Here is a 23,836-nt window from a genome sequence, read left to right on the forward strand (position 1 = left end):
CAGATACAGGAAGAGGAAGGTCTGGGGGCAGAGTGCCAGGCGCCGGCACCTCACGTGCAAGGTCCTAAGGCTGAACGAGAGTTAGCGTTAGAGAAACTGAAAGAAAAATCAGCTAACTGCCTGGACACCCCAACATCCGTAAGCTTTCATGGGCAGCCTGTGTGCCCGGGGAAGGGTGTTTCTGGGGCTGGCTATTTGGTTTTCCATCATTTACTTTGGAAGATTCCCATCCAAGTCGCTGCTTAGCCATCCCCTTCAGTGTTTCCCAAAGTGTGGGACGCGAACCCCCAGGGATATGGGAAGAGTTTGGTGGGGGTCCGTGTTGCACCGGAGTTTGGTGGGGATACGCACTGCACCGTGCTTAGCTGCGCCTAATTCTACGTTCTCACGAGTACGAGGGGTACTCAGCATTATGAAAATTATAGAAGGGGTACACATATGTCAGAAGTTTTGGCAACACTGCAAGCTAAGGTGCCCAGACGTCCCGCTTTGGGCGGGACAGTCCCGATGTTTCACAATGTGCCCCGCGTCCCCGCGGCGTTTTAAAAAAGGTCCCGATTTAATAAATAAATAAATAAATAAATAAATCGGGACTTTTTTAAAAGCGCCGCAGAATTGTGGAAAAGCGGGACTGTCCCGCCCAGAGCGGGACTCCTGGGCACCTTACCCCTGAGCCCTTTCTGCAGACACCCCGCAGGGCTGCGCCGCCTCGCGCAGGGCCTGCACCCACACCCCAGTTTCGCGCCGGACTTGGCCGTCACTTCCTGACGCCGGCACCCTGTCCGGGTCGGCAACCTGTCCGGGTGGGCACCCTGTCCGGGTGGGCACCCCTGTCCGGGTGGGCACCCCTGTCCGGGTGACTGGTGGCAGCGGGACAAGCCTGGGGGCCGGAGGGTCCCCCCCTCCCCCCCCGCTGGAGTCCGTAAGGCCGGATCCCAGCGCACGTCCCCCGGCGGGGAGGCCGGGCCGGGCGCGGGGCGGGCGGCGGGACGGGGCCGGGCTGGCGCGGGGCGGCGGGGCCGGGTCAGGGGAGGAGCCCGGCGGGAGGAGCCCGAGCCGCCTTCCCCTCCGTGCCGCCCGCCGCCTTCCATCCAGGTAAGGGGCCCCTCCCCGCCGCCACCCCGGGGCCCCACGCGAGAGCTCCGATCGCCCCCCCACCCGGCCCCCGCCCCTCGTGGGCGCCGCTGACCGGGAGTGCCCCGGAGACTGGGCTGCCAGGCCGTTGCTTGTTTTCTTTCCGATCCGGAAGTGCCCTTAGAAACCACGTGGGGAGGCAGCTGGGGAAACTGAGGCGGGGCGGAGCCTGGGGCTGTCTCCTGCGTCCCAGCTCCCAGCCCTTAGCCGTCACCCAGCCCCTCCTTTGGTGAGTGAGGCCGCTGCTCTGGTCCCAGGGGGAGAAGGTACTTGCTCAAGGTCACCTGGGCGTCCCTGTTCCCACGCAGCTCCCCCGGCACCTCTTCCCCTCTCCCTCCCCCTTTTTCCTAGTCCCTATAGCCTCTGAGCTCCTATCAGACCATCCAGCTGGAGAAAAGCCCGGCCCCCAGTGTTACAGGCCGGCCTGAGTCCTCAGCCGGCCTGAGTCCTCAGCCAGCGCTGTGGTTAGAGGAGGGAGAATTGCTGCTGCTGACTTCAGGGTGGCGTCTGCAGCTCAGGAAGCTGAAGCTCAGGAAGATGGGATGATTCCCTACACTCCCCCCCACCCCTGCCCCCCTCCCAGACCACACAGCAAGGGAGGAGAACAGGATGAGAACCTGGGATACTCCACCCTGCAGCCTGACCCAGTGCCTGGCACAGAGTAGGCCTTCACAGTACCCTTCTCCGCCCTGCCCTGGCTCACACAGGGAGTCAGGAGCACAGACAGGCCTGAGCCAGGGTTTTGGCCTAGAGACTACTGAAGAGCACAGAGTAGGAGTCAACAGATGGTTCTCCTTTCCCTAATCCAGTGTTCACTTCACTGCAGAAAACAGGTAACCCCTTTAAGTTTTAGCAGTATCCACTCATTCATTCAACAGCTATTTCTTGAGCACCTACTGTGTGCCGGTGTGTGCATTGTTCAGGGCCTGAGGATACAGCAGTGAACAAGAGTACACCCCAGAGAGTGGAATAGAACACAGCCCTTCAGTGGAGGGTGAGGGGGCGGGGAGGAGGGTTTGGGGGATGGGACTGGGCAGAGAGGAGAGACCATTGGAATCTTCCCACCCTGTGAAGTATGTAGAGAGGACAAAGAAAGGCTGAACGGCCTCCAACCCTCTGAGCCTCTGATCCTCGCTTGTTGGAGATGCTCTGCCAGCTCTAGCTTTCACCCCACCCCCAGGGGTTTGGGGGTGAGGGGGCGAGGTGGGTAGAAAGTGGTCCAAAGGAAGCCATAAACCGAACACCTCAGCGCCTGGAAGCCTGGCACTGCCACTTCCTGGCTGTGGTCTATCTGTGGTCTACCTCTCTGGGCCTTTGCTTTCTAATACAGGGGGTGTCATAAGACGTACACGGAGCTGATGACACTATGTCGAAATGCTTCGTGAATGGCAAAGCACAATCCAAAGCATGGCCTGTGTCAGAGGCCCTGTCAGGCCAGGTATAAGCCAGGGTCTGTCTTTCTTTCCTTCTTTCTTTCTATTTTTTTAAAATATTTTATTGATTTTTTTTACAGAGAGCAAGGGAGAGGGATAGAGAGCTAGAAACGTCAATGAGAGAGAAACATCGACCAGCTGCCTCCTGCACACCCCCTCCTGGGGATGTGCCCGCAACCAAAGTACATGCCCTTGACCAGAATAGAATCTGGGGTCTTTCAGTCCGCAGGCCGACGGTCTATCCACTGAGCCACACCGGTCTCGGCTAGGGCGTTTCTTTAGAGCAGTGGTCGCCAACCTTTCGGACCTCAGGGACCACTGGTTGGCGACCACTGCTTGAGAGGCTCTAGGAACCCGGCCGGTCACCTGCTATTGCTCTCAGTAAGGTGTGAGAGGCAGCGATGGGGTGGCTGGGTTCCGGGAGGAGACTGCCCGGCACTAGAAGTGGGATGCTCACACCACAGTCAGCACGTTAGCGCCGTCACGGGTGCAGCATCCGACAGATGTGGGCTCGGGTCCTAGCTCTGCGGCTTCCTCACTGAGTCCTCTCGGACAGTGTCCTCATTTGTAAAATGTCTGTCTCCGAGGTTGTCATGAGGATGGAAGGAGCCACAAAGAGCCCCGTGCAGTGTCTGCCACCCAGGGAGCCTTTTTTGCGTTTTGGGCCTACGGCCCAGGAGCGGTAGGAGGGGCGCGGTTGCCTGACTAGGTAGCATAGCTCAGCGTGGGAAGCTTATCAGGGTCTGAGCCTGCAGAATTTCTCATCCGCCTGAACCCAGCTGTCCCTGCCTGGTACCACCAGTGACAGTGGTTGCTCGGCCACCGGGGCCTGTTCATGGGGGGGCCTGTTCATGGGGGACCTGTACCCCAACCAGGGCTGTGGTCTACCTCTCTGTAGACCTGTAACCAAGGTGTGTGTTCTTGACAGGATTCGAACCCTGGACCCTTCTGCCCACGCGGGCTGATGCTCTATCCACTGATCCAAACCGGCTAGGGCCAACGCTCTTTCCACTTAGCTCCCCTCCACTGGGCAGCCCGACAGATTTGATTGTTCCATCCTCTGTGTAAAACCCCGCTGCGGCTGTGCATTTTCTCAGCGTGAAGAACAAAAGCCTTAGCGTGGACCACAAGGCTCTGCACAGCCCGGGCCCCACCTACACTGGGCCTCCTCCAGCCCGGCTCAGAGCACGTTGTCAATGGCCCTCTATGCTGGAGGCGCCCTGCTCCCTCCCTCTCCCGAGCCTTTGCCCATGCTCCTCTGGACCACTCCTCTCCCTGTCTCCCTTTTCCTGGTTAACACCTCCTCATCCTTCAGATTTGAGCCAAATTAGACTAGTGCCGCAGGTCCCAGGACGTCCCGGGTATATAGGTGGGAGGTGTAACTCAGGTGGATTTTTACACTCTTCCCTGGGAGTAATTTCTGCCTGTACCCCGCACTCCACCTGGACCATAACTCCCAGGCCTTCTAGGGCATGTCCATGTTCACTTAGCAGTGTTTCCCAAACTTTTGACATATGTGTACCCCTTCTATAATTTTTGTAACGCTGAGTACCCCTCGTACTCATGAGAACGTAGAATTAGGCGCAGCTAAGCACGGTGCAGTGCATATCCCCACCAAACTCCGGTGCAATGTGTACCCCCACCAAACTCTTCCCATACCCCTGGGGGTACGCGTACCACACTTTGGGAAACACTGGCTTAGAGGGATGCTCAGTAATGAAATCTACCTTTAGGGGTAGCTCTGGAGCAAATACAGGGGCCTCGCTTTATATAAAATTATATTACCCTGACCGGTTTGACTCACTGGATAGAGCGTAGGGTCCCGGGTTCAATTCTGGTCAAGGGCATGCACCTAGGTTGCAGGCTCTTCCCCAGCCCAGGCTCTGGTTGGGGCTCATGTAGAGGCAATCAATCGATGTATTTCTCTCACATCGGGTCTAAACGGGCAGTTGAACATCCCTCAAGGGGTCCCAGATTGGAGAGGATGCAGGCTGGACTGAGGGACACTCCCCACACCCTGTGCATGAATTTCGTGCACTGGGCCTCTAGTTTTTAATAATGCTGCTGTGAACATATTGGTACACCCTTTTTGAGACCCTACTGTCTGTTTTCTGATGTCTACACCCAGGAATTAGTTACGGTTATAATTTGAAGGCAGGGCGTTGAGGGCTCCCACGGTACTTCCTCTTGGCCACCAGAGTAAGAGAAGTCCCTGGAGCCCTATGGAACAGTTTGAAAAACAGGAAGTCAAACAAACCATTGCAGACGGTGCCATTTCTCCCCCTTGCTTCCCAGGCAGATTTGCCTCTTGAATTATTTTTTTAATGATGCCAAGTGGGAACCTCTGTTCATTCAACAAATGATTGTAAGTGCCTACTGTGCTTATGTGTGGGCAGAGGGAGGTAGACCGTAAGCAGTAAACATACACAAGTAAATGACAAGTAAGTGATGTGTGTTCTGAAGCAAGCAAGGAGCCAGGTAAAAAGGCCTGGGATGAGACGCTGGGACAGGGTAGCTTCAGTGAGCTGTGAGATCGGAGCCAAGGCCGGAGAGAGGTAAGGGAGCTGGCCAGGTGGTTATCTGGGGGAGGAAAGAGTATACCCAGCAGAGGGAACAGCCAAGGCTAAGCCTTGAGGTGGGAATGTGCCTGATGGGATCCAGGGTGGTGTCGCTGGAGCAGAATGAGCGAAGGGGACAGAAGAAGGAGGGCAGATTGTACGTGGCCCAGTTGCCATTGTAAGGATTGTGACTGTGGGTGAGGAGGGTGTCGTTGGAGGTGTGGAGCAGAGAAGGAGCATGGTCTGACTTCAGGCTGGGTGCTGGGTGGTGGATAGCTAGGGGTGAGGGCAGAAAGAAGTGGGAGATGAGGAGGCTCCTGCTGGAGAGAGGGTGGCAGCTTGTACTGGAGTGTGAGTTGGGGAAGAAGGCACATGATAAATATGGACAACGTGTTATAGAGCCTGGGCACCCCCCTGATGGCATCCGTTCACCCCAGCACCCGCCCATCCTCCAGATTGCTGAAGTGAGGCTGGGATGGGAACTTTTTGTGCCAACGTCCCTTTTTTCTTCTGGTCTGTAGTGGGATTGTCCAGAACTCTCTGGGTTCTCCTCTGTTGGAACTGTTGCCATGGAGACCTCCTGAGATGCTGCATTTACCAGTGGCTTCCAACTTAACTTCCAGATAGAGGTACAGAATGAATGGGTTTCTCTCCCAAATTGCTGGAGAGGGGAATGGGGAGTAAACTGGGCCTGCCTGAATTCTCCATTCTGAGACCAGCTCAAGTGTGTATGAGTGTGTGTGTGTGTGTGTGTGTGTGTGTGTGAACTTTGATTTACAGTCTTTCGAGTTTCTGGCTAAAATCAGTGCTATAGCTCTAGTTTTTATAAAGGATTTCTTCAACCAGACGCTTTTCCTTCTCCTTGGCTCTAGAACAATTAGATAATTAGTTCTCGGCCTTCCTGCGACTCTGTAGCCATTTCTCTAGTTGAAATGCTCATTTTATTGTACTGCAGACTCATTTTAAAATGCAGTTAACCAGAAACGAGAAAGAGAACAACACACACACATTGGCACAGGCACATCAAATTTCACCTTGACCTTCACTGGCTGCTCCAAGTTAAAAAAAAACAAAAACCTAAAATAAAGGCCGTCACTGTAGCATGTAAAGAAAAAAAAAGTAATGTATTCTTGCATGTGATCGTCTAAGGGCCCAGTTCACAGGGCGTTAAGGGCGATTTAAAAGATTTTTAAGGATGATATATATATATATATATATATATTTAATATATTTTATTGATTTTGTACAGAGAGGAAGGGAGAGAGACAGAGAGTTAGAAACATCAATGAGAGAGAGTCATCAATCAGCTGCCTCTTGCACACCCCCTACTGGGGATGTGGCCGCAACCAAGGTACATGCCCTTGACCGGAATCGAACCCTGGACCCTTCAGTCCCCAAGCCAACGCTCTATCCATTGAGCCAAACCGTTTTTGGCTTAAGGATGATATTGATCAGACTTGATTTTCTCCTCGATGCTGACTTCAGAATTTTTCCATCTTCCTGAGGAGAAACCCCACGTGTTGTTTTTGGCGTTAGTCAACAAACACTGGTGAACACCCACTGTGGGTGCTTGCAGACTAAGGAGAGATATTTGTGGAATGTCTGTCTACCCCCACTACTGACAAAAATACTGCAGCCAGTGTTTTCTTTGGTGGCGGGTAATGTGACTGGCAAAACCATAGTCATAGGGCATCGAGACAAGGTCCTAAACAAGACAAGGTCCCTGTCCATCCCATAGCTGGTCTCTGCAGTCTGGCCATGGTTCAGTGTTCGCCTGCTCTTCTCACTGTGTCTTTGTTGTTGCTCTGAGAGTCGGAGCTCTTCTGGGTCCAGTGCAGGCCCCTGAGGACCAGTATGCACAGTTCAGTTGGCACATCCCCTCACCTCACAGCTGCCACACACACCCACAGCTGGAATAGTTTGTGGCCCAGCCCATCTGACTGGACAATCCATGGAGTTGGAACCCCGGGCACCTCCATCCCGCCATGGTGGATGGCTGCAAATCCCTGTCTGTCCAGCCAACCCTTATATCCTTTTTGTTGATAACAGAACCTGTTGGTCAGAGGAGTGGGACTTAACTGTGACCTCAGCTCTGCAAGGCTCGGCTGGTCCGCACAGGGCCGGACTCTCCGAGATAAAGCACTCCCCTTCTAGGGATTAAGAACAGAATTGGCATTTTTTTTTAATTAAAGCTGTTTTTTCTATGATAAAAGCACCAATAAGCTTGTGACAGAAAATGTTAAAAATACCAAAAAAATGGAAAGAACGCATAACAGTTACTTCTTGTCCCACAGCCCTACCCCTGAGAGACAAGGATCATTAACATTCTAATGTAGTTCCTTGTGATCTTCTTGCTCCATGAAACATTTTTAAAAGCATAACTGGAATTTTATCATATAGACATTGGTATGCTATTCACCACCTCTCTGAAAAATAAAATTCCTCATTTGTAACAATTGCCAATCCCTGTGGTGTAAATACTCCCGTCAGGAACCATTTCAAGGCACTAGCATCACTTCTCACCAGCCAGTATGAGCCTATAACAGCATACCATATTCTAATTTAAAATCGCATCTATTTTTTTTTCTGATTTTAAAACCAGTACATGCTCATGATTAAAAATTCATAAAGCAGAAACGTAAAAGGAAAATTTAAAATAATCCACAATCAATCCTTCCCTCCCCCTGCTTAGAGACAGCCACTGTCACCATCCTGATACAAATCCTAACAGTCCCCTCGCTATGGATAGAGACATAAAATAATTTTTTTTGCACTAAGTGCAAAACTAGTACATATATATGGCAGAGAGTTGGGGAATCCAGAAAATTCTCTGGCATCTCAACTTCAGAAATAATTTTGGAGGATATTCTCCCAGCCATTTTTCTTCTCTGCACTGTTTAATATGGTTGGACTTGTAGCTTGATTCTCTTCGTTCGTAAGGCATGGTGCAGGCACATTCCCATGCCCCATAGAAGGTGAACATCCAGGGGAAAGGTGTTATCACTAATAACTTATACAAACCCTCTGGAGGCTTAAAGAGGCAGAAAATAATATTCTAGTTGCTTGGGATGAAAACAGGCCATTAGGATGAAGTTCAGGTTATTTGAAGCTTTGGGGAACCCTGGGTTTGGGGTTCTGTCACATCCCTGGGTAATTCAGACACTTGGCCCTTGTTCCATCTCTGTCCTTCATCTGATGCTCCATGGGAGGGTAAGAATAAGAGAGAAATAACCAGGAAAACCTAGCTCTCACGTAAGCCTCCGAAACTAGTTCATTTATCCATCCATCCATCCATTCACGTAGCAGGCATTTTCTGATCACTCAGACTATGGCAGGTAAGGGTTGGGCATGGGAATGGAAGGGATCCGGTATCTGGCCTCTACTGCCAAGCTAACCAAGGAGTTAGTACAGCAACCACAGCTCAGGGTACGAGGAGTTAGAACAGTCAGTTCCAGCAAAGTCCAGGGCTGCCTGAAGCCCTACTGAGAAAGAGATCCCAGGTAGAGGGACCTGCGGGGCAAAGGCCCAGAGGAAAGTAGTAGCGAGACTTCCTGAGCCTGGGGAACCGGATCCCTGTCTCCCACAGCCTCCAGACTCCATGCCCTGTGGACCCACAGGCTGGTTTTTCTGGTTTGCTCTTCCGGGACAATTTGCATATTTCCCAGAAGAACCATCCAGAAGCTGGCAGCTGTTTTGAGACCTTGAGGGGAGGCCCACAGTTGTTTCTTGAAATCTGAGTAAATATTATTTAAGGTTTCTTTCCCTTCAGAACCCTCATCATTGTTTCAAATGGTCTTTTTGTAAATGTGCTGAGTTTACACATTCTTGTCTGCCCCGCTGGAATACAGCTCCGTGATGGAGGGTTGTTGTCTGTCTGTCTTAGTCACTGCTGTGTTCCCAGCATGCAGGACAGTCCTGGCACATAGTAGGGCAATACGTGTTTATTAAATTCACTAACTGGTTAATTCTGGGAGGTGGTGAATTTTTATTTTTAGTTTACTTAGACCTTAAGAAAAGGTCTTTCAAATTCTATAGAGACACTCCACTGCTATTTATTTATTTATTTTTAAAAAATATATTTTATTGATTTTTTACAGAGAAGAAGGGAGAGGGATAGAGAGCTAGAAACATCGATGAGAGAGAGACATCGATCAGCTGCCTCTTGCACAACCCCTACGGGGGATGTGCCCGCAACCAAGGTACATGCCCTTGACCGGAATCGAACCTGGGACCTTTCAGTCCGCAGGCCGACGCTCTATCTACTGAGCCAAACCAGTTTCGGCGCTTTTTATTTTTTTAACTTTTTATTTTAAAATAACTATAGACTACAGGCAATTGAAAAATAGTATGGGAGGTCCTGCATATGCTCACAGCTCCCAGCATGGCCGTGGCCTTACATTTCAGTCTGACTCCTTAGCTGAGAGAACTTGGTCCGCCATGGTCTGGCTCCGGCAACATCCCCTCCGACCTCGTCTACCCCTCCACACCCACTCGCTCAAACCCTGGCTGCACTGAGCATCTTCAGGGCTCTTAAAAAGCATTTCCTCCTTCTACCCAGAACATGTTCTTCCTCCCCACCCCACCCCTGTCTGACATCACCTTCTCCAGGAAGCCAATTCTACATGCCAGGCGCCTTCTTTTTACCCCTCTCTATGTGTTTCCTTCTTCACAGCATTTAGTCTGCTGGTTTGTCATCGTCTGTTTACTTGTCTGTCTTCTACTGTCCTGTTTCTTCACCTAGATTACTCTCCCCCCTGTCGGCAGGGCTGTCCCCTTTACTTCCTGCTGCCTCTGCTGGAAGGGCACCTGTCATCTGCAGACCACAGCCAGGTCCCTCCTGCCCATCGCTTTCTATCCCCTCACTGCCTTATTGGGCCCCGCCCCCATGACCACTTCCTGACCAAATGTTTACTGATTTATTTGGCTGACTGTTAAGGGCATGGATCCTATAAACAGACCACTCACATGCAAATCTTGATTCCACCACTTACTAGCTATGTAATCTTGGGCAAGTTATTTAAATTATTATTATCATTATGTATTGGTGTATTATTATTATTTCCTGTGTCCCACAGAACATAAGCCCCTGGAGAGCAGGGAATTTGTCAGTTTTGTCCCCTGAACTGACCCAAGGCCCAGAACAGGACATCATATATCATATATCCTTCTTCATTCATCCAGCAAGTAGTTAATTGAATGCCTATAACATTCAGGGCCTGCTCCGAAATCTGGGGTACACCCGTGAGGAAATAACCAGGGGCCTGCTTTGAAAAGCAGATATTCTGTTTGTATACATAAGTAAATATGTATACAGACTGAATATTTTAGAATATATTATTTAAGATAGAACTAAGTATTATGAAACTAGACAGGATGCTGGGAGAGGGGGGCAGAAGAACTTTAGCCTGAAGACATTCGGACTGAGGCCAAAGGATGTCAAGGTCAGGGGAGGAGTGTCGCAGACAGGGGGAATGGCAATGGAAGGAGACCGGTGTGGGTGTTGGAAGAGCAGAAAGACAGCCAGTGTAGCTGAAACCGGTTTGGCTCAGTGGATAGAGCATCGGGCTGCGGACTGAAGGGTCCCAGGTTTGATTCTGGTTAAGGGCATGTACCTTGGTTGCAGGCACCTCCCCAGTAACGGGATGTGCAGGAGGCTGCTGGTCGATGATTCTCTTTCATCGATGTTTCTAGCTATCTATCCCTCTCCCTTCCTCTCTGTGTGAAAAAGATCAATAAAATATATTAATTTTTTTAAAAAAAGAAAAAAGAAAAGAAAGACAGCCAGTGTGGCCGCAGTGTAGTGAACAAGCCGGGCATGGGGGGCATGAGAAGGTTGGGGGCAGGCGGGGCTCTCACACAGGGAGTCGTAGGCCATCCGAAGGGGATTGTACTCATCCTGGTGCGTGGGAAGCCTTCAGAGGCTTTTAAGCAGGCCAGTGACAGGGTTGGCGTATGTGAAAAAAAGGCCATGTGGGCCACTGTGGACAGGACGGATTATAGGACTTCAGGAGTGTATTTGTTGAATGAATGAATGAATGAATGCATTTGGCCTGAGCTGAGCTTTTGTGCATTAAGTCCCGGGCGCGGGAATGTTATGGCTGTTCATATATAAAATCAAACAATAATTATTGAATAATAATACAAAATAAACTTTGAGTTTCAAGTACAACTATAAACCTACTTACCCCTGTATCTCCCCTTCTCGCTGTGGTTAGAAGCAGGCCAGCCCACACTTCTCCGATTAGAAGGTTGTTTATTCTTTTTTAAAAATATGTTTTTATTGATTTTAGAGAAAGAGGGAGAGAGAGAAACATTGATCCAGCCCCCAGATGGGGATCAAGCCCACAACCCGGGCATGCGCCCTGACCGGCAATACAACCACTGACGTCTTGGTTCATGGGTCAACGCTCAATCAACACACAAACAACGCTCACACCAGCCGTGCAAGGTTGTTTAATCTTGAACTAAAAGCCAATGTGGGTCTCCCTGGAGATCAGCCTAATAAAATGCCATCTTGGTTAATAAGCACAATTACCTCAGCCTCTAAGTTGAAAATATCTCCTACTAGTGTTTGGTATGTCTTTTCACTTTCTTAAGGATGATGAAAGTTCTTAATTTCAAGGAACCTTTCCTCTAAGGGTTGGGAATTTTTGTGTCCCATTAAGTAACCTTTTCCTACCCCTGATGCATTGCTCACTGGGGTTTTTTTCCTGCAGGACTGGAAATGGCCACATCGGGCAGGCCCAGCCCCCAGCTGCATCAGGAGGCTGAGCCAGCTGCGGAGGGGGACCCACGTCTGCCCACGGGCCGGGAGCTGTCCGAGGCCAACCGCTTTGCCTATGCCGCCCTCTGTGGCATATCCCTGTCCCAGCTATTTCCAGAACCTGAGCAAAGGTGAGTGCGTTTGTCTCACAGAGGGAAGGTCGTGCTTCCTCAGAGGCACCAAGCAGCCCACAAGGTGGGGGGGAGAGTCATTGTTCTTGCTTTTAAGGAGCTCACAGACTGACGGGGGAATATGACCTCTCATCCCGCACTCATACCTTCACCAAGCGTTTTCTAAGCACCTACTGTGTGCCAGCCATCATTTGAAGTACAGAGAAGGTGTAGATGAACAAAGCAGACAGAATCTAAGGGGAGGATACACACGTGACTGATTGTAATAGCGAACAGATGGGATGTCATGGGAGCAAAAGAGAGTTCGAATTACAGTGTTAATATCTGCCTTGTCAATATCCAGCACGTGCATTAGATGTACATCTAAAATTCTAATAGAGGACTTGGTAAGAGCTCAGGCTTTGGCCTTGAAAGGCATCAATGATTCTATGGGGAAAGAGTTTAGAAGCAGGGTGATCACAAGAACTAAATGACTGAATAAAGGAGGTAAAAGGTACAAACTTTCATACAAGATAAATAAGTGCTAAGAATGTAATATACAGCATGACTGTGCCAACACTGATGTGTGATACACAGGAAAGTTGTTAAAAGAGTCAATCCTAAGAGTTCTCATTGAAAGGAACACCCTTGTTCTTTTTATGCTTTCTCTTTTTATTGTGTTTATATGAGGTGCTGCAAGCTAACTAAGGCTATTGTGGTAATCATTTCACAATGCATGTAAGTTAAACCATTATGCTGTATCCCTTAAACTTACACAGTGACATATATATGTACACACACACACACACACTGAGTGGCCAGATTATTATGATCTCTGGACATATAATAATCTGGCCACTCAGCATGAATTCATGAATGGGTGGGGTCCAGCCATCCTGACCAGGGGGAAGGGGACATGGGCGGTTGGCCGGCTGGCCTGCTGCTTGAACTCCTGGTTGAGGGGACAATTTGCATATTAGCCTTTTATTTATAGGATATACACTGAGTGGCCAGAGATCATAATAATCTGGCCACTCAGTGTATGTGTGTGTGTGTGTGTGTGTGTGTGTGTGTGTGTGTGTGTATAAAATGGAGAGGGGTGGATTAGATAATGTAGCACAGTGCTGGCACATGGTAGGTGTTCAATAAATGTACTGGCTACTTGCTAACGCTGGGACTTATTGTATTTGCCCCAGTTCCCTCACCTGTAAAATGGAGATAATAGGGAACTTCCTCCTACCAGTCAGGGTATTTGGAGCTGCAAGGAACAGAACACTGCACTAACAGAGATTTAAAGAATAGGTTTTCCCTCCTCACTTAAAAGGAAATCAAAAGGCTTGATCAGTGCCTCAGAAAGCCTTTGGGTCAGCTTCTCGCATTCTCTTGGCCTTCCTCTCCAGATCACAACATGGCTGCTCCGCTCCACACCTGGCCTCCTCACAGAAAAAGGCCCGGGGCACAAAGGATGCAGGCAGGGATTCCCCTCAATCTCTCTCATCAGGAGGAAATCTCTCCCAGAATATGCCACGAAGGATTCTGGCTAGATCCAGTCACTTCCCCGAGCCTCACCTGCAAGGTGTGGGGGCTGGGGAAGAATCAAGGCCCTCCCATTCCTGCCCTCCACAGGAGAGAGGGTTCTGCTGGCCAGCAAGGGGGTTCTGCTGGGAGTCCCTGCCTCAGAGAAGCAGCCCCGGCAGAGAGGGCTCTTGTGAGGAGGGAATGTGTGGGTGGCCCTGCAGAGCCGAGCTACTGCCCAACACATGTTGAATAGTCTCATCATTGATAATGGAATCACATCACATCCTCTGTCTGAGGTTAGACTATATCTCGTTGGATATTCTGTTCCCTGCAAAGGCCCAACTCTCCCCTGCTCCTGCCTGTGCCATATCTGGGAAACCTCCAGTTTTCCAGAAGCTTCTTCTGGCCTGATCATTCCCTGCCTGATACGCTGATGCATAGATGGGGAAGAGCTCTGCATACTTTGGTCACATAAGCAAACATGTATGAGCCTAGACAGTGTGCCAGGCCTGTGCCTGGGAGAGCACGTAGGAAAGTGGGTTATTGTTGTCCGGGGTCTCCCCCCATTCCGCCCCCCTCCCCCATGAATTCTAAGCACACGGGGCTGGAAGCATTTGCCTTGGGGCATGCCTTCCTGAAAGTTTCTGATTTGGTTTCTTTCCACCAAAGGTTTCTTTCCAATAAAACATAATCTGCGGGAACGGGCTGCGGGCCAGAAGTGGCGGCCTGGGGGAGTGCGGGCCCCTGGGGACTAGGAGGAGCTCTGGACTCAAGTTCAGGCTCCCTGGACCCCGGGCGAAGCTCTGCCCTTCGCATCAGTGGCGCATTGATAAGGCGTTTAATCTCTGCGGCCCGGGCCGCCACTTGCCAGGTGCGGCGAGGATGAAAGGGAACATTGGATGCACCTGCTCCGCCAGCGCCCGGCACAGGGTGAGGCCCGGGTCTGTAACCCCTGGAGAGGGCCGTCCCTGCAGTGGGGAAGCGTGGCCTCTGGAGCCAGACGGTGGTGGCCTTGAACCCTGGAGCTGTCCCATACCCCTTCCAGGCCTGGGTGTCCTTATATCTAGCACCAATCCTCCCTCATAGGGATTGGTGGGAAGTAAACAGGCAGTGTGCACAGGGACTGAGAGATCGCTCCTCTGTGACTGTCATTGCTGCTGTTGATTTTCTTGTACCTCAATGAGACCACTCACCACTTCAGACAGTCCCGAGGCTCCGCCCATCTAAAATGCCTGAGCCCTCTCTCAACCCGGGACCCCTGGGGGAGGGTCCCTAGGCCTGACCTACGATCAGGGCCTATCAGGGCTTTCCTTCCCCCAGCTGCTGGCAGCTGGCCCCGCCCCCACCTCTGCCACTGCTTATCCTCTGAGCAGAGCTGCCGCGCCTCCCTCTGTGGGCAGCAGGCATGGGGGGCAATCGTTTGGCTGGCCTGGGCCTTTCTCAAAGGGGTGATCACTGGCTGCCCCCCCCCCCCCTGTAAACCTGCCACAGCATCGCTGGCCGGAGGCCTGGGCCTCCCTCTGTGGGGCGATCATGGGGCGATGGTGGGTGGACCCCCAACCAATCACATTACACCCGCCTTGTCTGCTCTGGTGCCAGTGCGTGTCATACATGGGTGTCTGGAAGGTCATCCAGACGGTTGTTCTGCTGTTCAGTTGTTCAGGCGATTTGCACATTATGCCTTTATTATTATAGATTGTTGTTCTGCCACTTTACATATATATATTTATTAATTCCATTGCTCATTTAAAGAAACTTATAGAGTGCCTTATATGTGCCAGGTAGTATTCTAAACACACGGCAGATGTTAACTTAGTTGATCCTTTTAACAACCCTATGAAATAGGTTTCGTCATTATCACCTGTTTTACAGACAAAGAAACTGAAACACAGAGAGGTTAGGTAACTTGTCCAAGGTCACACAGCCAGTGGCAGAGCTGTTAACTTGCCTCCACTCTTGTTAGGAGATGCTTCTCTGCACCCAAGACGTTCTCCGTGGACGCGGGGCCACGCTGCTGCCCTCAGCCCCGCGCCCTGTCTGCAGAAAAGGTTACCCCTGAGTGCTCTTCAGTTCACAGAGTCATCCCTGGGCCCCGTTCCCACCCACACCCCATCCCGGGTAACCCTGGTAATGGCAGCGAGTTCCATCATGTGATTGTAATAGCAGTAGCTAACATTTACTGATGGTTATTGGGTGCCAGGTGCTGTTACTGTGGCATTTAATCTTTCCAACCAACCTACGAGGTATGTCTGTTACCCTCTGCATTTTACAGCAGAGAAAAATGAAGAAAAGGCAGGAAGGGGACTCCCCAAGGGGGCCTTTGACTCTGCACCGTTCTCCACTACCGCTCTTGGCTGGCTTATAAATAAAAGTAATGCCGCTAGCTAGCTTAAGCTGAACAGCTACTCCATACCAATCCCTCCTCTGGGTGTTTCATATGTATCATCTCATTTAACCTCAAACAACCTTATGAAGTTGATCTCTCTCTCTCTCTCTCTCTCTCTCTCTCTCTCTCTCTCTCTCTCTCAGCATATTTTTACTGATTTTAGAGAGGAAGGAAGAGAAGAGAGAGAGAAAACATCAATAAGCTGCTTCCTGCATGTCCCCTCCTGGGGATTGAGCCCCAAATCTGGGTATATATGTGCCCTGACCAGGAATTGAACCAGCAACCTTTTGGTGCCCAGAACAACACCCAACCAACTGAGCCACGCTGGCCAGGGCTGTAGTTGATCTCTTAAACCCATTTCAGATAAGGAAACTGAGGCCCAGAGGACTCAAGTTACTTTTGCAAGGTGCTCCATCGCCCAGATGCCCCTTTAAGAATGAAAGACTGTCCCCCGGCTGCTGAGAGGGCTGCCAGCACCGCCTGGGCCTGTCGCAGTGGAAGCGAGACTCCTCGCCCACGGTCCTATGCCCTTTCTGGGGCAGCCTGCATCCGATGGCCGGCGGAGGTGGCGGCATAAGGCCCAGCCCGCTCGCCCTCCCGCGACTCTGAAAGGCCACTCATCTTCAGAACTCCCTGCAGGGCTGCCTGGCAACTCCTCTGCTCCCTGCCCGCTCCTGCCTCCTCCCCGACCTCCCACAGGCACCGGTCCCAAGAGGACCCGAATATTGTAATCACCTCAGAGCTGCCTCCTGGGGACCTGGGCTGTCATGGGGGTGGACCAGGGCTGGAACCTGAGCATTTCACCGCTCCTGCCAGGGGCCTGGCCTGCAGCACTCTCTGCACTGGGCTTCGGCCGCCCCAGCTCTGAGGACCGGGATGGGTGGGCTGCCTGGGACCCGTGGGCCTGGGGGACCAGGTGGTGCAAGCAGGAGGCCTTCTGACATTGTCCCCACCACCAGGGAGCTCTGCTTGTCCCTAGGAGGCCTGATTCCACCCGATCTGGCCAGCACAAGGGGTGTAGGACCCAGTACAGGGAGCCCCAGGACAGTGGAGGCGAGGCAGGCTGGGCTGCTGGGTTTAGAGAGAGGCCTGTCTCTGGACTGGTGTGATCACCTCCTAACTAACGCCCGTGCTCCCCGTCTCCTGCCCACCCACCGTGCTCACCGTTCTCGCTGCCACGAGCGGAAACTTTAAAGCCTGATGTGTCCCCAAATGCCACGTGCTTCCTGCAGCCGTGTCTCAGCTCTAAGGGCTCCTTCTCCCCTAGAGCGATCCAGCCATCCTCCAGCCAGGGACTCCTGGGGACTCAACTCCAATGCCTGCTGTGGAGAGAGGCCCATAGGGGCAGTGGGCATGGGGAGGACAGATTCTGTGCTTTATCTGCTGCTGAGTGACCGACTTTTCCTGAGAAAGCACATCTGGGTACTCCCCAACAGCGGCAAGTCTCCTTCTGTGGGAACCCTTTTCTAGTCGCTGCTCCTCTCCTCCCCAGCCGGTCTGGGGCTCCCTCGGGGCTCACCAGGGCTCGATCCCTGCCCCTCTCCTCGCAGACCTCATGCCACCAGGATGAGTTCGTTGTTTCCCTGTCTCCCTGCGCTGTGAGCTGCTCATCAGAGCCGCACCTCGCTCTCTCTGGTTCCTCAGCCCCCAGCACAGCCCCGGCGCAGGCCGGGCCCGGGGCACGCGGCCTCATTCCTGTGGTTTATCATCCTTGTTGGTCAGAGGTTTGGTGGGGGAAGAACCTAGAATCCCGCCACCTGAGATAAGGTTTGGGCCCCTCTGTATCCCGTAGACCGCAGGCACCATGGTGAGGTCGGATGTGCTGGCTGTTTCCATTGTGAACATGGCTCCTCTGAGCTTCCCAGCGGCCTTGCGAAGTGCAGTCGGGAAACTTTCGGATCTGAGTCATGTCTGTCTTTCAGCTCCTTCTGCATAGAGTTTGTGACGGGCCTGGCCAGGTGGCTGGAGTTGTCCGAAGCCGTCCTGCCGACCATGACTGCGTTTGCCAGCGGCCTGGGAGGCGAAGGAGCTGACATGTTTGCTCAGATCTTAACGAAGGACCCCGTCTTGAAGGACGACCCGTTGGTGATCACCCAGGTACACCCAGCCCCCCGGTGGCGGCTGCCAGGGCAACCAGAACAAAAGGTTTTCTAAGTCAGGCTGATGACTGCTTCTAGGGGGAGTTGGAAGATAAAATATTTCATCAGAATAACGTATGATGATGATGATGATGATGATCATAGCTATGTGAAGTGATCATTATTGAATATCTACTATTGATTTCATGTATTACTTAAATAGTGCTTCGTATGTGCTAGTAACTTAACAAATATTTACTCATTTATCAAATATTATCTCAAAGCAAATTTATAAGGTTCGTAGTGTGAGCATTCCCATTTTTTAAAAAATAATTTTATTGATTTTTTACAGAGAGGAAGGGAGACGGATAGAGAGCTAGAAACATCGATGAGAGAGAAACATGGACCAGCTGCCTCCTGCGCACCCCCTACTAGGGATGTACCTGAAACCAAGGTACATGCCCTTGAAGGGAATCGAACCTGGGACACCTGAGTCCGCAGGCCAACGCTCTATCCACTGAGCCAAACCGGTCAGGGCACATTCCCCTTTTGTAGATGAGAAAGCGGAGGTACACGGAGATTAAGTACCTTGTTTTGTTCAAGGTCATGCAGCTCACACGTGGCTGAGCCCGGATTTGAACCCTGGCACTCTGACTCCAGAGCCGCGGCTCCTGCTGCCACACTGTGGTGCTTTTGTTCAGAAGCAGCAGCTCTGCTGTATCCCTTGGGCATGTCCCTCACTGGCTCTGCGTGCAGTGAAAACAGGCAGCTTGTGACAGGGGCTGCTGGTGGGTCAACTTCATTTCACTCCCGGAAGTGCTCACACACTCGTCTGTTTGCTTACTCGTTTGTCTGGCTCACCACTAGATTATAAGGCAGAGATGTGTCTGTCTTGTTCTCCCACTTAGTAGGCGTCAGTACATATGTGTCACATGAGCAGGCTGATTACATATCAACTTACTGCCCATTTCTGTTCCTTTCTCCCAGGACCTGCTGAGCTTCTCCCTCAAGGACGGTGAGTTGATTCTCTACGCTCCGTGAATTGTGGGTACTCATCTTCCCCCAGGAAAGCTGGGGATGGGCTGCCACCCGTGGCCTGGTTCCCTGTGGTCATTTTGGTACAAGGAAGGGAAGGTTCCCTGTGGTCATTTTGGTACAAGCCGGGGAGCCGGAAGCACTTCATTCGTGCCAAGCACTGTGGGGCACTTCTTAGCAGTTACTTCATTTCTCCCTCGCCATGCCTGTGTTTTCGCCTTCTGAGTAGTTCTTGAATCTGGCCCCGTCTTCATCTACATCCGCCACCCTGGTCTGAGCCACCATCACCCCCTCCTGGATAACAGCAGGGGTATCCTCTTGGGTCTTCCTGCCATCACTCTGGCCTGCAGTTTGGCCTCTACCCTGCCCGACCACAATGCTGCCTCCTGGCTCCTACCCGGGGCCACTCCCCCTCCTCACCTCTTACCACGCATGCCCTCCCCTCTTGAGTGCACCTGCTCCTGGCACCATGAGTCTTTGCACGTGGCCCTCCCCTGGCTGGAGAAAGTGCTGCTCCTCTTGCCCGGTGCTCTCTCCCTCTCCTTCATCCCTCCGCTCAGTCACCACTTCCCAGGGAAAGCCCCCGGCACGCCTCGGTATGATGTCCGCCAAGGTTGAACACCCAGCTGCACGCTGCTTTGCTTGGTGACTGGCTTGCCCTCCCACCGTCAGCTCCATGGGGGCAGAGCCATGCCTAGTTTTCTTTACCACATACTTGCACATAGCAAACCCTCCGCAAACATCTGCAGAAGAATTAATGGGATGGATCCTAGTGTTCTGTTTTATGGATGAGGACGTTGGCTCAGAGCGGTTAAGCACTTTACCCACGCTTGCTCCTAAGTGGCAGTTCAGGATTTCACTACATCCGTTTCCTAAAGCTGTCGTGACCAAGTTCCTTAGATGGGTGGCTTAAAGCCACAGAAATATATTCTCTTGCAGTCCTGGAGGCCAAAAGTGTGAAAGCAAGGTGTCAGCCGGGTCCTGCTCTCTCTCTGAAGGCTGTGGGCGAGAATCCTCACGCCTTTAGCTGCTGACAGCTCCAGGTGCTCCTTGGCTGTGGCTGCATCACTGTGGTCTCTGCCTCCATCCTCCAGGGCTTCCTCCTCCCCCTTCCTCCTTCCTTTCCTCTCCTCTGCACGTCTCTCATAAAGACATTGTGCAAGGTGACTTCACCTTGAGATCTCTAACTTAATGACAGTGATCCGCCCCCCTCCTCCATGGTTTCAGTTACCCGTGGTGTACCACGGTTTGAAAATATTAAGTGGAAATTTCCAAAAATAAGCAATTCGTAGCTTTAAATTGCACACCGTTCCTGAGTGTGTGGTGAACTCTTGAAGTCCTGCTCCATCTGGCCTGAGATGTGAATCATCCCTTTGTCCAGCATATCTGTGTCATGTATGTCACCCTCCCATTAGTCACAGAATAGCCTCCTCACTTATTAAATGTTTATCAGAGAGAGAGCACTATCATATAACTTTTATTCCAGATATTGTTATAATTGTTCTATTTTCTTATTAGTCATTGTTTCTCTCTTACTGTGCCTAATTTATAAATTACACTTCCTCACAGGTCTGTATGTAAAGGAAAAAACGTGGCATATATAGTTCAGTACTGCCCACAGTTTGGCATCTACTGAGGGTCTGGAACGGTGTCATAGTTGGGCCATCTATTCAAGTCCCTCCTCACAGACTCCATGAGGGCAGAGCCTTGTCTGGATTGCATATCATTGCATCTCAGCATCTACAGCACTTTTGGGCATGCGTTGGGCATTTAGTACTGGATGGATGGATGGATGGATGGTTGGATGGACAAAAGGATAAATGGATAGGATGATGAATATATGAATGCACACATACATGGATGGATGGGGGGATGGATGGATGGATGGATGGACGGACGGATAGACAGACAGATGAAAGGATAAATGGATAGGATGATGGATATATGAATGCACACATACATGGATGGATGGGGGGATGGATGGATGGATGGATGGATGGATGGATGGACAAAAGGATAAATGGATAGGATGATGAATATATGAATGCACACATACATGGATGGATGGGGGGATGGATGGATGGATGGATGGATGGACGGACAGATAGACAGACAGATGAAAGGATAAATGGATAGGATGATGGATATATGAATGCACACATACATGGATGGATGGATGGATGGATGAAAGGACGGGTAGGATGGACAGATGGCCTTTCTTCAGGGGACGAGTTTACGCACTCTCAGGGTTCAATCTCCACGGCAGACCTTGATGAGGTGGGCACACAGCGGAGGAGGAGGCTCTGTCTGGATTTCCCTCTGGTGTGAGGCGAGTGATGAGTCATGAGATCAGCACAAGAGATTAACATGAAAAGCTGCATTTCTTGGAACTTCCTGGAAGATTGACCTTTACGGACAGTGTAGGGATCTGAGTCACAGAACGATGCCATTTGGGCAGCTGAGGGGAATTTTGGGGGAGTGCTAATCACTTATTTCTCCTTATCCTGTAACAACCCACAAAGCTCTTAGCACACACAATGGAAACAAGACGTCCTTTGTGTGTTGAAGGTTAACCTGTATGTGAGCTGACTCTAAGCCGGGCTTTCTGTTCTGGACACGGTGGCCATTGGGCTGGGTCCTTCTCAGGGGGGGGCCTCTGTGCAGTGTAGGATGCTTAGCTGCATCCCCGGCCTCCAGTCAGTTAGACACCGGAAGCACTTCCTGAGTGCTGACAGCCAGAAAAGTCTCCACACATTGTCACATGTTCTCGGGGGGAGGGGGAGTCGGGGGTGCACAGCAAACACAGCCCTGGTCAGAAGCCAATGCTCTAGGACCCCAAACTTGGCCATCTCAGGAGGGGCTGCTTTATGTGTAGTCAGCAATCTTTACAAGGTATTCTAGTTGCTCTTCTAGGTCCCAAACATAGCTTGTGAGGAATTGCATAGCATCTAATCCTCAGATCAACTGCTCAGGCCGGTCCTGTTATGCCCACTGGCAGGAGAAGAGAGCCTACTCGGTAGGTTAACTAGCCCAGGACTACCTTTCAGACATTCAAAATACCATTTAAGGGAAAGCCGGTCTCCTCGTGAACTCTGCGTTGGTGCCCTGGAGACTTAAACTTGAATCGTGGTTTTTGCCCTCTGAACTCTGAAGCCAAAAATGGCATCAACTCTAGGTCAAGGGGCCTGTGGAGGTGCACGCCCGACGCAAACTTGGCTCTCCTTTCTGGCTTGGTCTTTATTCTTGAAACAAAAGCCCTGCCTCCCTGATGAATCAGAAGGGTTAGAGATACTGGTCTCCGGTTGTGGTGAAAGGCAAACATTGTCACCTGATCGCTGTGTTCTCCATCAGCATCCTAGAGCGTTGTTACCAGCATTAACACTGGCTGGACCATCCATTCAGCAAATAGGAACTGAGCACCCAGTGCATGCGCCAGGCCCTCTGCTGGGCCCTGGGAGTAAATGTAACCATAGCTGATCCTCACCGAGTGCCTGTGTTTTATGCTGATTTTGTCAACCCCTCAGCAGCTCTGGGATGTCAGCCCCAAGTCCAGCAGCCTGGCCACCAAGATTCTTGAAGTGACCCTTCCACGAGGCTGCCACTCGAGAGCCCCGTGCCTGAGAATACCTTGGGAGATTACCTGTGCCTCTGGCAGCCTTCCACTGCAGCCTTAACGAATGGAATAAAAATTAGTCACTAATTATAATTGCTACCAATTAAGCCACCACGGCCAAGGCTTGGTTAATTTCCACGGCTCAGTTATCACCTGGTACGATAGTCTGATCCTGTGAAGGCACAGCGAGCTCCTTTGTTTGGAGCTTTAATTAACTCAATAACCCCAAGATATAACACGCAGGTGTCTGTTCCCCAGCACGTAGACAGTTCCACATCGAGGGAGGCAGCCAAGGGCGGCTGGACAAATGCTGCCAGACCGCAGCTTGCTCTGAGGACCCTAGTTCAAGGAAGGTTCAAGGACACCTCAGACTTCAGGACTTGAGGCTGCATCTTGTCGAAGGCTAGCCACTACTACTTTGGTATAATATTCCTAGAGACCTGATACATGAAAATTCATGCACTGGAGGGGGCGTCCCTCAGCCTGGCCTGCCCCCTCTCAAAGTCTGGGAACCCTCAGGGGTGGGAGGCGACCCAGTGATCAGGGGAAGGCAATGCCCCCATCATACCTCTGCTGCTGCCACTGCTGGCAGCACAAGCTTGGGTGGCCCTTTACCTGAGCCTCGGGCAGCCCTGGGCGGCTGGACAGCTGCCATCCAAGGCTGGCCTGCACCTTAGGCCAGTCCTGGGTAGCTGAAGGCTGAGGGGATGGGGAACTCCGGAGGCAGGCACACAGAGTGGCCGGACCCACCAGGGCTGAAAGGATTGGGCACTGCCATCTTGTGGCTGTGGGCACCGCCATCTTTGAGGGTGTGACAGTCAATTAACATATTCCCTCCTTATTGGCTGTGGGTGCCGCCATCTTTTGTGAGAGTGTGATGGTCAATTAGCATATTCCCTCTTTATTAGATAGGGTTGCCCAGCAAAGAAGACAATTCTGTAACATTCGTTGGGGCTGGTCATAGAACAGGTGTCCTCTCCTCAGAACTTTGTGATGTGCATTTTAGACAGCGCACGTCATCAGACAGCCTATACGAAGGTGGGTGCAGAGCAGCGGGATACTAGGTCCTTGTGGTTTCCCCTCTTTATCAAAAAGATCCAATATGGAAGCCTGTCTTATCACCAGACTTCCTGGGCCAAGGGGGATGCATCTCTTCTTCCCATGTTTTTATTGAGTAAATGGTGGTAAAACACATGTAACATAAAATT

The 23,836-nt window shown here is 51.4% G+C and overlaps 1 protein-coding gene across 7 annotated transcripts in view; it reads left to right on the forward strand.

Annotated features, from left to right (window-relative positions):
* The first annotated feature begins 959 nt into the window (after positions 1 to 959).
* Positions 960 to 23,836, forward strand: part of TMCO4 (transmembrane and coiled-coil domains 4) — a 62,934-nt gene continuing 40,057 nt past the window's right edge. For 2 of the 7 annotated variants that reach the window (XM_036445836.2, XM_045585100.1), the window contains exons 1-5: positions 960 to 1,095; positions 5,647 to 5,754; positions 11,842 to 12,019; positions 17,825 to 17,999; positions 18,968 to 18,995. In XM_036445836.2, coding sequence (XP_036301729.1) covers positions 11,850 to 12,019; positions 17,825 to 17,999; positions 18,968 to 18,995 — 373 coding nt within the window. In that variant the 5' untranslated portion in view covers positions 960 to 1,095; positions 5,647 to 5,754; positions 11,842 to 11,849. Of the gene's footprint in view, positions 1,096 to 5,646; positions 5,755 to 8,752; positions 8,863 to 11,841; positions 12,020 to 17,824; positions 18,000 to 18,967; positions 18,996 to 23,836 lie in introns of those variants that run through there. The other 5 variants (XM_036445838.2, XM_036445839.2, XM_045585099.1 and 2 more) reach the window with 4 other exon arrangements.

Source organism: Pipistrellus kuhlii, unplaced genomic scaffold (assembly GCF_014108245.1).
Source record: "Pipistrellus kuhlii isolate mPipKuh1 unplaced genomic scaffold, mPipKuh1.p scaffold_m20_p_2, whole genome shotgun sequence".
In the NCBI taxonomy this organism is placed as follows: Eukaryota; Metazoa; Chordata; class Mammalia; order Chiroptera; family Vespertilionidae; genus Pipistrellus; species Pipistrellus kuhlii.